We start from the raw sequence: 14,472 nt of genomic DNA on the forward strand, positions 1-14,472 counted from the left end.
CTGAAAGGAGCCTGGAGAGAGGTGGGTGTTGGCCTCTTCTCCCAGGTGAGTAATGACAGGACCAGAGGAAATGGTGTGAAGTTGCGGCAGGGGAGGTTTAGGTTAGATATTTGGAAGAATTACTTTACTGAAAGAGTGGTCAGGCACTGGGACAGCCTGCCCAGGGAGGGGGTTGAGTCACCATCCCTAGAGGTGTTTAAGGAACGTCTAGATGTGGCACTTCAGGGCATGCTCTAGCGGCAGAGATTGTAGGGGTTTTTTGTGTATGTATGGCTGGACTTGATGATCTCAAAGGTCCTTTCCAACCATTAAAAAAAATTTAAAAAAAATTAAAAAAAATCCTGAAGTGTGCACGCTGACTTGGCAGACTTTTCTCGTGAGAAGTAAGGCCTGTGGAGTTCAGCATTTTATGATATGAGCAGACATCAACCTGGATCTTCTGCTTCTAATTTTGTTCTATAGGCAGTAGACAAAAGCAGACTGGTCTGCTCCTTCACTCACCCTGTCAGCCTCGGCGTCAGGGCTCGCCTCTCGGCAAGTTCCATGCCTGCTTAGTTTGTAATCTGAAATTTCCTTTAGGCAAGAGAGAGGTGTCAGTGACTTGATCACAACTACATCACCTCTGGGCATGCACGGCAGCAAGAGCTGTGTCTTCTTATGTTTCGCAATGAAGCTGCCGAGGTATAATTTCTGTGTAGAAGGAAATGGACACGGAAGTCCTTTTATGACCCTTAGAAGAACTGTTTCATTTTTAAAGCACGAAAAGACCAGCTGAGCAGAAAGGGAAATGAGAGGAGCTTGTGGAGCATGTTCTGTGAATGAATGGGAATACAAACATGCCCTAAAATTCACCAAGTAGGTGTCCAAAGATCCAAAATCCAAGTTAATAATATGCTTCTGATACTTTCCATAACTGCTGTTATGACCTAGGTTATCTAAACATCTACGTGTGTAAAACTGGTAGGTTAAAACTGAAATGAAGGATCCCGCCCCTCCACACAACGAAGGGAAGACAACTCCTGATTGCGCTTCATGGGGAGCACAAAGTGCCCGTGTGCTTAATCCACTCGGTGTCTCTCGTTTAACCGTGAGTTAATTTGGCGTAGCCTGAAAAAGGAAGAATGTGCTCTGGAAGGTATTTTTTCAAACTGCTCATGAGCAAAGTTTTTGTTTTTAACTATGGCTTACCATTGATGATCGTTTGATGGGAAAGATGGAACAATGCCATCTTGGTACTGTTAACCTGATATTGCTCATTATTAACCATATTTATTAATTTATTATATTATTAACCATATTTATCACGTGTTGGTATGGAGAACCTTTCAGCTGGTGGCTGACGTGTCTAACTTTCCGTGTCTGTTTACAATTGCAGGAGCACGGAAGTCATGAGTACTGTCTCAGGTACACGAAGTACAACAATCACTTTTACTGTCCGACCTGGAACCAGCCAGCCGATCACACTGCAGAGCAGGTCCCCAGACTATGACAGTAGGACCTCAGGAGCAAGACATGCTCCAAGCCCTGTGGTTTCACCAACAGAGATTAATAAAGACATCATGCCTGCTCCTCTGACTGCTTCTGCTTCAGCTTCATCTCCTTCTCCAACTTTGTCCGATGTATTTAGCCTACCCAGCCAGCCCCCTTCTGGGGACTTATTTGGCTTGACCGCAGGGCGCAGCAGGTCTCCTTCTCCCTCAATATTACAACAGCCAATCTCAAATAAGCCTTTTACAACTAAGCCTGTCCACCTGTGGACTAAACCAGATGTGGCAGATTGGTTGGAAAGTCTAAACTTAGGTGAACATAAAGAAACATTTATGGACAATGAAATAGATGGCACTCATTTACCAAATCTACAAAAGGAAGATCTGATAGACCTTGGAGTGACTAGAGTTGGGCACAGAATGAACATAGAAAGAGCTTTGAAACAGCTGCTGGACAGATAAGAATAGCTATTTTGCCTCACAAACTTCTGTTGATAACTAGAGATGGGCTGGTACTGAAATACCCCAAATGCCTTGTCTGTCTGCGAGTGCCAGCAAAATTGTGGGGGGAGGGGGAAAACAGCTTAATTCCTGGTACTCAGGTAACGCAGACTGTATGCTACATGCCCAAACAGAAATCTAAATATGTTACACGAGTGGGGCCATTTGATTTCAAAGTTGTGGGGAGATACGAGAGAGAGAGAGAAAATTGTTAACTTCAAAAATATTATCCCTTGATAACGCCCCTCTGCTGGAACCATCACGTACCACTTTTCTTTCAATATAAAATCGCAAGCGTTTCATTTTTTTAATTGAAAAGCACTAGATTCTCTTCTTGATGTTCAGTCTCCGAGCAGGCTTCCTTCCCCAACCCTTAGCTCGTTTTCAGAGGACAGATTGCTTCATTACCACCCAAACCCATTTTTGTTGGTAGCAGAGGCACAATGTTAGGACAGGTAGAGGAGTTCATAATACTGTTTTTTACTAGTTTAGCGCTCTGATTTGTTGGCAGCGAAGCTGGTTGTTCTGCTGGAATTAGTTCCAAGGTAACCTTGCTCTGTTTTACCTGGTATTTCTTTATTTCTGCAGTTATACTTAGCACTCTTCCAAGGTGGCAGAACAAGTTCACTACACGCTCCATTGACTTGACCTGTAAGACGCTGCAGACGTTGCATAAAAACTGAGGAGGAATGCACACTTAGAGGTACAACAAAATGAAGCTAGTTTGAACCTGAGACCCCCAGTTTTCAACCAGCTAAACTACTGCCGAGTCGCGATATGAACTCTGCAAACCAGTAAAAATGTGGGGTTATGTCCAGAGGCGTCCTTTGGACTTCGCAGTCAGGTGCTCAGATATGCTGAGCCCTGAGAGATGCTGTTGAATTCAGTGAGTGGTAAGTGCTTGGCTATTTTGAACACCAGGCCAAGAAAGGAGAAAGAGATAGATGAAGGTTCCCATTGAAGTCAGTGGGAAGGTTGCCAGTATTTTAAGTGAGAGAGAGATTTCAGCCTTGTTAAAAAAAAAAAATAAAATGAAAAAGGTAAAAAGGTAATGCCGAGATGGAAGGAGGTATGTAGTGTCTCAGAATGCGTGTGTTCCGAGGGCCAGGAGAACCGGGTAGGCATCCAGGTTCTCACTTTTATCGCTGTTAAGAGGTATTGGCTTCTTGACAAGGCGAGCAGGCTGAGCACGTCGCGGGGGAGCTGGACGCTGCCCGTCGGCCTCCGGCCGTCTCTTTGCAGGGCCCTTAGCGAGGCGGCAGGAGCGGTGCCCGCGCCCTGCTAGAAACCAGGCGGCCGCGGCCGAGCAGGGACGGGGCGGTGGGGCAGGAGAGCTCGGGAGCTTTCCAGGAGACTTCAGTCAGCAGGGGGAAACACGCAGATTTGGTTCACCTGACTTTTCATTTCGACTTTTCTTTTTTTTTTTTTTTTTTTTTAAAGTTAACAAGTCTCTCTCTGCATGTTTGAACTCCCCTTGTAATTAACACCTCTTAATATCTGTGAGTTTTGTAGGTCTTTATTAACATAATATTCAAGCTGTTCAAGGTGGGTACGTTGTGTGTGGATGGCTAGACTGCCTACCTGCCGTACTTCCAGGTTCCCTTACATTTCGCAAGGTACCTGAACTTTCTTTCCTTGATATGGTCCTTGATATGGTCCAGCCTATCTCTAATTTTTTTATTGTGATTATTTTTGCTCACAGACAAGTGTCTAATTAGGTCTGCAACAGCCCTAGTATGAGTACATAAAGTTTAGCATTTTAAATATCTTTCTTTACTGCAAGTTTAAATAGTTGTACAGATAGTTTATAAGCACAATATTTTAAGAAAATAAGTGGCTGGTCTACTGGGCAGCCTTTGTGCCACTTCAGTGCTAGAAAGTTAAAAATGAAAAAAAAAAAACAAAAAAAAAACTTTTGTGGTTTACTACTATTTCTGTGGAATAATTATAAAGTCTTGACCTTTTTAAAATCAACCTCATTTGGATGCATCTGAACCAGCAGAGCTGTGTTATATTTTCTATCTTTGCTAGAACTTCTACAAAGGAGGATGAATATTTCTTCAAAAGTGGTTATAGTTACCAACGCATTGGATACTCGTAAAAAGCAACTTATTTAGCCTCCTGCCCCCTTTACGGAACAACAAATCTTTTGACTTACCATCTGTTACTACGCTATATTTGTATTTGAAAGTTCCAAGTAACCTTGTAATAAAAATCAAGTACTAAGGCATTTTACTTTCAAGAGTACTGAATTTTTCCATAGGTGGTGTAGAACAATGGCAGTTTCATTCAGCTAGTCGATACAGGCAACTTGAGGCCATCAAATACTTTAAGAAGTGTAAAAATGGTAATTTAGCCATCATTGTCTTCCATTTGGTGATACGACAGAATTCAGTAAATAAACCACTGATGCCATGCTCTTTTTTTTATTTCTTTGGGTACAGTTGATATTACCTCTATAATACGTGCCAGAACATACGTTAGAAAATACGGTAGTAAAAGAAAATGTAGAAGTTGACTTTTAAGCTGCTTTTTAATCACAACCTTCTTGTTGAATTTACGTTGAGCGAGCGCTGACATACACGGTAAATTCCAGTTGACGGTAATCCCTTTCTTACACAGGTGTGTTTCTTGCTCGTGTATCTTTCCAGGTACCGAAAGAATAGGTACGATACAATTAGCAGAAAAGAGGTTTAACACGCTCAAGAGCTAACGAAATAGTTTATTTTTTACATTGTGTCTTACAACGCAAAGGTAAGGAGACCTGAGAGGACCTACTTTCACCAATAAAACACGCCTCTGCCAAGATGAATTGGTCTCTAGCTCTGTGGGATGATTTTGCGACAGAAAGCAATAGTAACAGATACCGACGTTGCCGCCGAGTATTTTCATCAGTCTGGAAATGTTGGGGGGGGAGGAGAGAAGACCCATTTATTTCATGCTACTATGATAGTGAAAAAACCAAGTTGTTAGAGATCTATGAACTACGTTACGATATTCTGGGTTTTAGGATCAACTTTTGTTTATATACTGTAATTTAAATAAATTGCATTTACATGCCTAGTTTCTGTAATATTTGTGTATACAATACCAAAATCTTACAAGATGTAAATTGTGTATAACTGCACAGACTCCTTTCCCTAGGTGTCTGAGAACATTTTAAGTTGAATTCATATATTATAAAATGACTAGATGTGACTGTTGATTTACAGAATTTACATATCACAAAAGTTAATTATTTGTGGTACTTAAGTTAATAAAAATAGTGATTTTTTTTTTTTTTCTCAGTTCTTAAAAAGCATTACCCAGTTGATCTGGCGATGATTATGTGTATGAGCCACAAATATTGATAATTTTTTTCCATTACATTTTTTTCTTTTCTTTTCTAGATATTAATATGTTTCTCGCTATAGTTTGTGTAACAACTTGTGTTCACGTTATCTATGTTGCTGTAATTTTTGTGCTTTAATTACTCTTATTTCGACTGATTAAAAAATCAAGCTCCTGTAACTTGCACTTTTCCCCAATCCTTAATACTCTTGTATGGCAACCAAAATTACTGTAAGAAATAAATATAATATTGCACTAAGGTTGTGGTTCTGATTGCAAACAGAGAACACTGTCTGAATTTTTATTAAAAAAAAAAAAAAAAGTTGCCAAAACCCCTTGCAATCTGATGTTATTGAAAGCGCATAAAATGCTTTAACAAAATGTAGGTAGAATTAAGGCAAAATAATTGATTTATTGTTGGGAAAAAAAAAATATTTCTGTTTTATTTCTTCTTTCTGGTTAAAGCATTCTTTATGCCGAACATGAGTTCTTTTGCTGAATTTCAGCTTCGTGTTTGAAATATGAAAAGCGAAAATTCGCAGCGAGAGGTAGAAGAGCGCGTTATCTATTTGCCTTAAGGTGGATTGCGAATCATTGTGTTTTCCCTTGGCTGAACGTGCGCGTGGGGATGCATGCGCGCAACGTAGCCCTGCGGCTCGCAGAAGGCACGCGACTGTGGATCTCTTCCGCGATTTAATAAGGCTCCGAAAAGGGGGTTCTTGGGGGTGGGGGTGGAGTTTTTGTAGGGCAGAGCAGCTTTACAGAAGAGAGGAGGAAGCAGTGCTCCTCGCCAGCCCGGTGCATCTCGTGACTGAAAGAACGTACCACCGCGTCTGTTTGTACTGTGACTAAACAGGGATTAAAATGGGGGGCGGGGGGAGAAAAATTAAAAAAAAAATAAATAAAAAGGAAACAATCCACATCTTCTTTTGGCTTAATCTAAAAATCTGGGGTTTTTTATCTTTAAATGGTGATGCAATGAAGAAAATTTTTTATTTTTCTTTTCTAAGATATTGGAATAAACGCCTAGAACTGTTGCCATTTGGTTTCATATGGTCCTGAACTATTATTCTCTTCCCAGATGTCGTTCTAGTTCATCGTTTTTGTTGTTACCTCTTCGTTCTCGCATATTTTACCAACAGCAATTACTTGGCAGATTTGTTTTGTTATAAAAGACAGGAAAAAAAACAAGCAGCTTTTTTTTTTTATTTCAGGTATTGTGGCACTCACTCCAGTGACAAACATCTGTGTATCTCAATAAAGTCAGGTGTTGCGAGTGCAAACCAAAGGATGCTCTGCAGTTGTCAATGCTTTGTTGGTCAAAGAAATGGGAAGATTTGCTCGTTGCTGACGTAGCGTACGTCGTATCAATGTCTTGTCTTTTGTTTTCGGTCTTGGTTTTCTGTATTTTTTGGTACTTTTCTGCATTTCATGGTCTTTCATCCCTTTTGTCCAAAACCCCAGTAGCTACGACGGGCCATCCAGAACAGCGCGATTGTAACAATAGTACAGAGCATGGGGGGGGGGGGTTTAAAAAAAATAATAATGTACGTGCCTTATAATTTTCATCTGGGATCAACTACACTGTACTTACCATAAAGAGCTTTATCTTCAAGGTATTACAGAAGGAGACAAAACAAAAAAAAAGAGCTTGTAGTGCTGGTTTTTTGGAGGGAGGAGTCCACGCCGCTGTGTTAGGAAAAGTGAAATGATTTCTATCTTATTTCGAAGCATTTTCGGCGTTATGAGACTGATTTGAAGTCCTCGATTCAAATCAAGTAAATGAGGGGGGGGGAAGAATTGAAACACGACTGTTATTTTGGGTTCCGTTTACGACCATAACTACTTGCTCGGTTATTCCTGTAGTTGCCATGTGCTGTGTGTCACCGACAAGGAAACGAGAATAAATAAACCAGGTGGACTTCACGCTGTTGCGCCTGAAACAAACTGGTTCTATAACGCTGACATCTAGTGGAATTCGATGGGCATCGTCTCAGAGCAATATAAGAGCTTTTAAAATACTTATTTATTCTAAACAGTTGTCGTCCTTTCTACAAGAAGTCATTTTAGCAGCTTTTTTTTTTTTTTATTATTGTAAGTTGGCCTGAATATTTGTCAGAGGAAAAAAAGGCTGACTGCATAATTACGCAAATTATACACCGAAGGAGAAATCTTTAACGAACTGCAATGCGTTTTCTACTTTATATGTGGTTATGTTCTCTCAATTTTTGTGTTTCGAGTGTCAGCATCTCCATATGATCCTTCATCTGCATCAAGCGTGTGTTTTTAATGAGAATATAGTTTTTTTTGTCTCCAGCGCTGCAAAGCTTGGACTGTTTTGAGCCGTTCCAGCCGTTGGGATGTGAGGCCCAGCAGCGGTCTCAGCCCCAGGCTGCAGCGGAGCGCCGGGGCCTTGGGCTGGGAGTTGGCTGAGGAGAGCTGCTGGGTTACTCACCACCTGTACTTGCAGAACTGGCCTTGGGGGTCTCAAGTAAAATTTAAGTTGTTTTTCCTCAGGACTAATGCTAGAAGGAATTCCGTGCACGTGTGTGTGAGTTCGTGTATGCTTTTCATGTAAAGGTTCTCGGACAGCTTTAGAAATCGATGTACAAATAGGACACCGGTGTTGCATGTGCTTAAAAATGTACTGGAATAAATGTTGCCATGTACCTTTTTGCTTTGAAAAAAAAAAAAAACCTGAAGAGAATACAATATACAGAAATCTCAAAAATGTAATTCATGTTTTAATGGGTTATTTTCCACTGATATCTTTGCATTTTCTAATTGTCTCCAATATTCTAGCTTCCTTATATACTTAAAAGCAATTTAAAACGATTTCTTTTAACTTCAGGAAAAGGAAGCCTTGGAATAGCTGACACTGAGGTTTGGGGGAGAGGAGGTAACCTCTCTGCTGCCCAGCCTTCTGAAGGTTCCTGCTCCTTAAGGATGTGCCTCTTCCAGGCGAATCCTGGGGGAAGCGGCGCCTCATTAGCACAGTGTTTGCGGGGGCTGTTGGCAAGGGCACGGAGCCATAGGACGAGGGACAATGGTTTAAACTAGAGCAGGGCGGGTTTAGATTAGACATTAGGAAGAAGTTCTTTACCATGAATGGTCTTTACCACCACCCTCTTTACACTGAGGGTGGTGAGACGCTGGCCCAGGTTGCCCAGAGAGGGGGTGGAGGCCCCATCCCTGGAGACATTCAAGGCCAGGCTGGATGAGGCTCTGAGCAACCTGATCTAGTTGAAGATGTCCCTGCTCATTGCAGGGGGGTTGGACTAGATGGCCTTTAGAGGTCCCTTCCAACCCAACGCATTCTGTGATTCTATATGTACAGCACCCACAGCTCCTTCCATGGGCGCTCCGTTGGCCATAAAGACCGTTGTGAGCTGTCACGCGGGTGCTCCCTACCCAGCCCCCTACCCAGCCCGCCCCCCAGAAAATACTCGGGGAGGAAAACTATTGTGACCATGTCATTCATTTGCCATTTCGCTTTGACCTGGTCGGTGCATCTTGAGGGCTCGTTCGAAGCTGATCTCAGACCTTTTAGGGTGTGCGGTGGTGAGCCAAGGGGAGAGCTCTGAGTGTCTCATCAGAGGAGAACAGGCAGAAGGGTGGCTGAGACAGAGCTAGAAGTCTCATTTACTTAATGGTCCACACTCAGTGTTGGAAAATGAACAAAAATAACTTCTTTTATATCTGGACATAGTCAGATTTGAGCTCTGTGCCTAATTGTGAAAAAAAAATACTATTGTGATAAGAACGTCATTTTTGCTTCAAGCCACGCTGGATGCCCTGCTCTCCAGTTGCTCTGTCTCAGCGATTTTCTTTCTTTACAAACCGGTGGACGTTGGTTTTACCATGTGCAACATTCTGTAGGGCTCTTTCATTCACCTGTAAGACTTTAGCGTGACCCAGTCACAGGTTACATGCTGTACATTTCACCTGAGGTGATTTGAATCTCTCATAATGCTAATTTTCTGCATTATGGAGAAGATCTGAAACGAGGGTAGGTGGCTCCCAGAAGATACTTTGCAATTTTTAGAAAAGAAGTTTTCTTTCAGGGAGAAATTCTTCACACGCCGTGTGTATTCAAAGCGGATCATTTCCACGCCTTGCCTTTTGTTCTCCCGTTCCCGCACACGTCCTCACTCAACGGGGTGTTCTCGTTCTGCGTTGGAACACTTGGGCAATCTTCAGCCCGTTAAAGAAAAGTCACTAATCCTGGACCTAATAGTGTGTGCATTGACTGTTTGTGCTGATGACAAGGCTGGTTTATTCGCAGGGAAGATCAACACAGCATATATTTTTCACTTGAAAGACCAGTGCGATGGAAACAAGGAAAATTCGCTTGTACAAAATGCACCGAGCAGAAAAAAAAAAAAATCTCACCGTGAATCCATGGGACTGAGCTCTTGGAGGTGACAGAAAGGAAGAGAAAACTTTGTCTTTATCGAGACGTGCACAGTACGCAGCCCTGAAAAAGGCCAGGCATTTTCAACAAGAACTAAGGCCCTGTTAAGGCGAGTGGGCTGGAGGGTGTTCGCAGGAGCTCATCTGCAGCGGGTACAATGGGGAGAGGTGTGGGAACCAGCTGCTCGCGAGATGCTGTGAGTGGGGGCTTACAGCGGGTTTTGAAATGACTCGCTCTGTTTAACCGAGCAAATAGAAGGCTGAAATGAGATGTCTGCTTTTCCCACTCACTTGAGTGGGTGAACAGCCAGGAGAGGGATGTAACGACAAGGAACGTTGGTGCTAGAAGAACGTGTTACCGATTGGCGATGAATAAATTCAGACTGGAAGAAAATCCTAACGGGGAGAAGAGTGGGGCTGCGGTGTAGTCTCCTACAAGGAATAGTGGGGGAGTTCACAGTCCCAGGCACTGACAGTTCATGAATTCAGGAGCTGCCCCCTGTGTATTTCTCACGGCGTCTTCTGTGCAAACTGTTCTGCCCAAGCCACGGGCTGGGCTGGGAAGAAGAGGGTGGTGGGAACCCAGCCTACCCCAGGGGCAAGCCCCCTTAGTTGGGACGACGGATGGAGGCTCTAAACCGCTGTTTCCCAGCTGGAGTGGGGAGGTTGACCCTCCCAAGGCCAGGTTGGACGGGGCTTGGAGCAGCCTGGGCTGGTGGGAGGTGTCCCTGCCCAGGGCAGGGGGTGGCACTAGATGGTCTTCAAGCTCCCTTCCAACCCAAACCATTCTGATTCTATGACTGAGGCATTTGCACTGCACGGTGAGGGGGGGGGCGCCTTCCGTGTGCAGCAGGATTTCAAATCGCTTGGCCCAGGAGAGGCTGCAAAGGCTCACGGGACGAGCCCCCTTCCTCGGAGAGCAGGGTGGGACACAAGGGCTTGGCAACGGGGAAGCCCAGCTGTCGTAAATCGCGACACCTTTATGCATTTTATATTTTACATTCAAAAATAATAATTAGATTAATACTGAAGCACTAGGTGAAGCACTGGAGCAGAGAAGCAAAGCCTAGGATACGCATCTGAGAGAGGCAGAACCTGCTTGGTGCAGGGGGTTGGACTAGACGACCTTTAAAGGTCCCTTCCCTTCCAACACATTCCGTGATTCTGTGAAAACCCAAGATACGCATCTAAGGGATGCAAAACCTAACACCAGGCTGCAGCGTTAATACATTTCAGAGGAGAAGGGTCGTTAATAAGTTTCAGGGCAGGGGCAATGGTTTGTTCAGGAGAGAGAAAATCCTGCCACATCCTCCAGGGAGCACAGAAGTAGGTGTTTGAGCTGCAACTCATTAGGGATTAATTCGAGGTTCCACAACTCAGGCACTAAGCATCCGGCCCCGATGCTGCTGTGAGTAAGGGCCGTACCAGTCATTCCTCACCTTCCGGTTTTGTTTGTTTTCATCAGTTGTTCTGTTCTTTTTTTTTTAAAAAGAAAGAACTAAAACAACTAAAGCCCATCGGATTGATGTTGGCGTCACTCACCCCCTGTCCACTGTCGCTGGGTGTTCTTCTGTGTATTACATCACAGCTGACATCATATCATAGATCCCTGTAAAAAATAAAAGCCAGGAAAGTGAACACCAGGTTTTGTGTTACCTGAATTAAAGAGAAACAAATTTCAGTTCTTCTTGGCAGATTTTTTTTTTCTTTAGATGATTCCGTGGCCGTGACTCCACTCTTCTAAATCCCTCTGTAACAGGGTGCTCCCACCTTACTGGGACGGACTGAGGGCGCACTGACATCCCCATCCCTGGAGGGGTTCAAGGCCAGGCTGGATGGGGCTTGGAGCAACCTGGTCTGGTGGGAGGTGTCCCTGCCCAGGGCAGGGGGTGGCACTGGGTGATCTCTAAGGTCCCTTCCAACCCAAACCATTCTATGTTTCTAACCCCCACCACCCAGGGAAGGGAAGGGAAGGGGACCCGCGGGAGGCTGTGCCGGCGCCCCAGCATCGGGCTGCATGGGCACAGTTACCCCAGGTAGACACACGGGCTTCTTCCTCTATTGCGTTAAAGCCCCTGAGCAAGCCAGTCTCTCTGCAAGATGTATTTCAGGTTAGGTGAAAATTACTGAAATTCAAAGTGATGGACGTCACCAGGCATCGGGTCAGGCCTGGTCCACCACAAATTCCTTTACCAGCATCCTGCTAACGAGAACATAAATTATGACAAACAAAGACACCTGACCACCATCCAGAGGCATTTACAACCTCCCCCGCTATCGATTGACTGTTTATTGCCTGGTCATGTGCTTTAGCCACGGGGCTCGTAAGAGAGAAGGACCATGAGTGGGATGGTTCTCACCTCTCCACCGGGAAGAACTGGGGTCAGAGCTCTGGGGCTGGAAGTCTCAGCCTTTCCTTGTGCTCTTTCAGGGTAAGGATTTTTAATGTCACTCTATTTTGCTTGAATCCTTTTGTTTGATTGGTTTTTTTTCTGCTCTTCCTCCAAGCTGTCTGGTGCGAGGTCATATCCTCCTCCTTCACCTCAGACTAGAAGTTATCAGGGCAAATAACCGGGGTTGGGGGGTTTGTTTAGCTTGTATGCAAAGACAGCAGAAAACTTGTAGCAATTTTCATAAGCCCTGAAAGCTTATTTTTTAGCAAAACATACTGATTGCCTTATTTTTTTTCCCCACCATTAAATAACAGAGGAAGGAAACTCTCTAACTGGAGGATGTCCCATCAGATAGGGAAAGTCCCACCTAGTTGACCACAATAACAAATCCTATGAAGAACAGCTTTCAGAGATCACGGAATCACGGAATCTTCAGAGTTGGAAGGGACCTCTAGAGATCATCTAGTCCAACTCCCCTGCTAGAGCAGGATTGCCTAAAGCACAGGATCACCTAAAGTACAGCTCCAACTTATATTTCGGGGATCTGAATTGGGAAAGGGTGGGTATTTGTACTGACATATACACCTAACCATTAAAATCAGAGACAAGCGTTAGAACAACAAGGTTTATGCAGCCTTGCTAATAAAGGGCAGGATTTAATCAACCATTTCTAATACGTTCAGAGCCCTTCAACATAAATAGCCTTTTCTTTATAATACGGACACTTAAAACCTCGGTGTAAGAACATTTGAATTTGTTTGTCGTTTTCAGCTAGAAAGGCCAAAGGCCAAAACTAACGTCTAAGGTTGACAGAAGGAAAAGGTTATTCGAGTGCAAATTAGCAGTAATGCCATTTTAAAAGCTGTAGACTCGGGTAGAGTGAGCTCACTGGAGAATTTGTTTCCAGATTGCAATAGAAATAACACCCAGTATTTAGTAGAGGAATATTATTGTAAACTTGGAATACTACCAGACTGTACTCGAGTTCTTATATTGGTACATTAAGAATGATTTTGATGGCCTTAATTTTTATCAGTGCTCTGTTGACCACATTAAGGTTTCTTGCACTGTTGTGCAAACACAAGGGAGCCAGAGACCTGAGAGGCTTAGTTAATTAGGATTATTTTTTTTTCTAGCTGGCATAAATAGACGAATTCAGGGTAAGATGATACATGCAGTAGTTTATATTTTACCAGAAAAGGTAATAGTGCTCGGTGTGCCTGGGAAGAATAGTTGATCTCGAAGTCAAGTATAAAGCTACTAATGCTGATCAGGCTGGGCTGTGCGTGGGCCGGTGTCCGGGGCTGTTTGACACCTACATTTGACTAATAGCAGCATTAATAATAATGTTAGAAGTGGTAAAAATGTAATATCTAGTACCACGTAGGTTAAATGAATGTACATTGCTGAAGAAAGTTAGTAAGCGGGTGAGCTAGGGCATGGACCATCGCGCTTGAGGAGAAGGTGGCCAGCAGACCTGGGAAACGTCGCCTGAGGACAGAACTACTCTCTCCTGCTGTTCCTCAGCATGGCAGCAAGGGAACAGCAGCTGGTTTTGCATACAAAAGAGCTTACCTTTGTTTTAATAGGAGAGGGTAACTTGGCTCTTCTTGGTCTCTGCCATGAAAGCGGGATCTGTAGTAATGGTTGTGGAGAGGACGAACCTACCCGTGAGACAAGGAGGTGCTCCTCGGCTCTGGATCCCGCAGTGCGCAGTCCCTTTCTTCCAAAGCTTCAGCGAATGTCGATTCCTGCCCGAGATTCAACGAAACACCTAACGTGATTTTAAGAATGTCTTTGTACTTCCTCTGACCTGCCCTAAAGCTTAGTTTGTTGTACGCGCTGCTCGCAGAGAAAGCGTGTGCCAGGCACGTGCACTGCCGGCTTTACTCCAGAAAACCCAGACCTTCAATTTAAGATCTTTTACATTAAATGCTAGACAGCGGACCTTCCTTAAAACAATCAACGTGACATCACTTCCACTGTTACAGCAACTACTTGTCATAGATGCCTGTAGCTCTAAATACGATCCAAAACGTTCTCTAACAGGGACACCAACTACAAGGTTGGCCAAAAGTGTGTATGAAAAAACAAAACTATTTGGACAGTTGGGGGTAGAATTGGTTCGCCTGACTCTTCTCTCACACTGATATTGTCCAGCAATGGTTTACCCATCCTAAAATAGGGACATGGCGCTGTTAGGGCGCTACCCAGGGGTTTGTATTGCGCCCTGCTGGCTGCCAGCATCGAAATCGCGCTCATATCCTGGGTTTATGTTGCCAAGGAAGGACACTGCAGCACAGCCACGGCCCGGAGTGCGCAGAAAGGATGGTTTCTGCGAAAAGATT

At 43.8% G+C, this 14,472-nt stretch overlaps 1 protein-coding gene across 3 annotated transcripts in view; it reads left to right on the forward strand.

Moving 5' to 3' along the window:
- The window catches only part of SHANK2 (SH3 and multiple ankyrin repeat domains 2), a 412,637-nt gene extending 406,606 nt beyond the window's left edge, over positions 1 to 6,031 (forward strand). For 2 of the 3 annotated variants that reach the window (XM_063333194.1, XM_063333197.1), the window contains one exon: positions 1,376 to 6,030. In XM_063333194.1, coding sequence (XP_063189264.1) covers positions 1,376 to 1,949 — 574 coding nt within the window. In that variant the 3' untranslated portion in view covers positions 1,950 to 6,030. Of the gene's footprint in view, positions 1 to 1,375 lie in introns of all 3 variants that reach the window. The other variant, XM_063333193.1, reaches the window with a different exon arrangement.
- Positions 6,032 to 14,472: the final 8,441 nt, after the last annotated feature.

Source organism: Chroicocephalus ridibundus, chromosome 4 (genome assembly GCF_963924245.1).
Source record: "Chroicocephalus ridibundus chromosome 4, bChrRid1.1, whole genome shotgun sequence".
Lineage (NCBI taxonomy): Eukaryota > Metazoa > Chordata > Aves > Charadriiformes > Laridae > Chroicocephalus > Chroicocephalus ridibundus.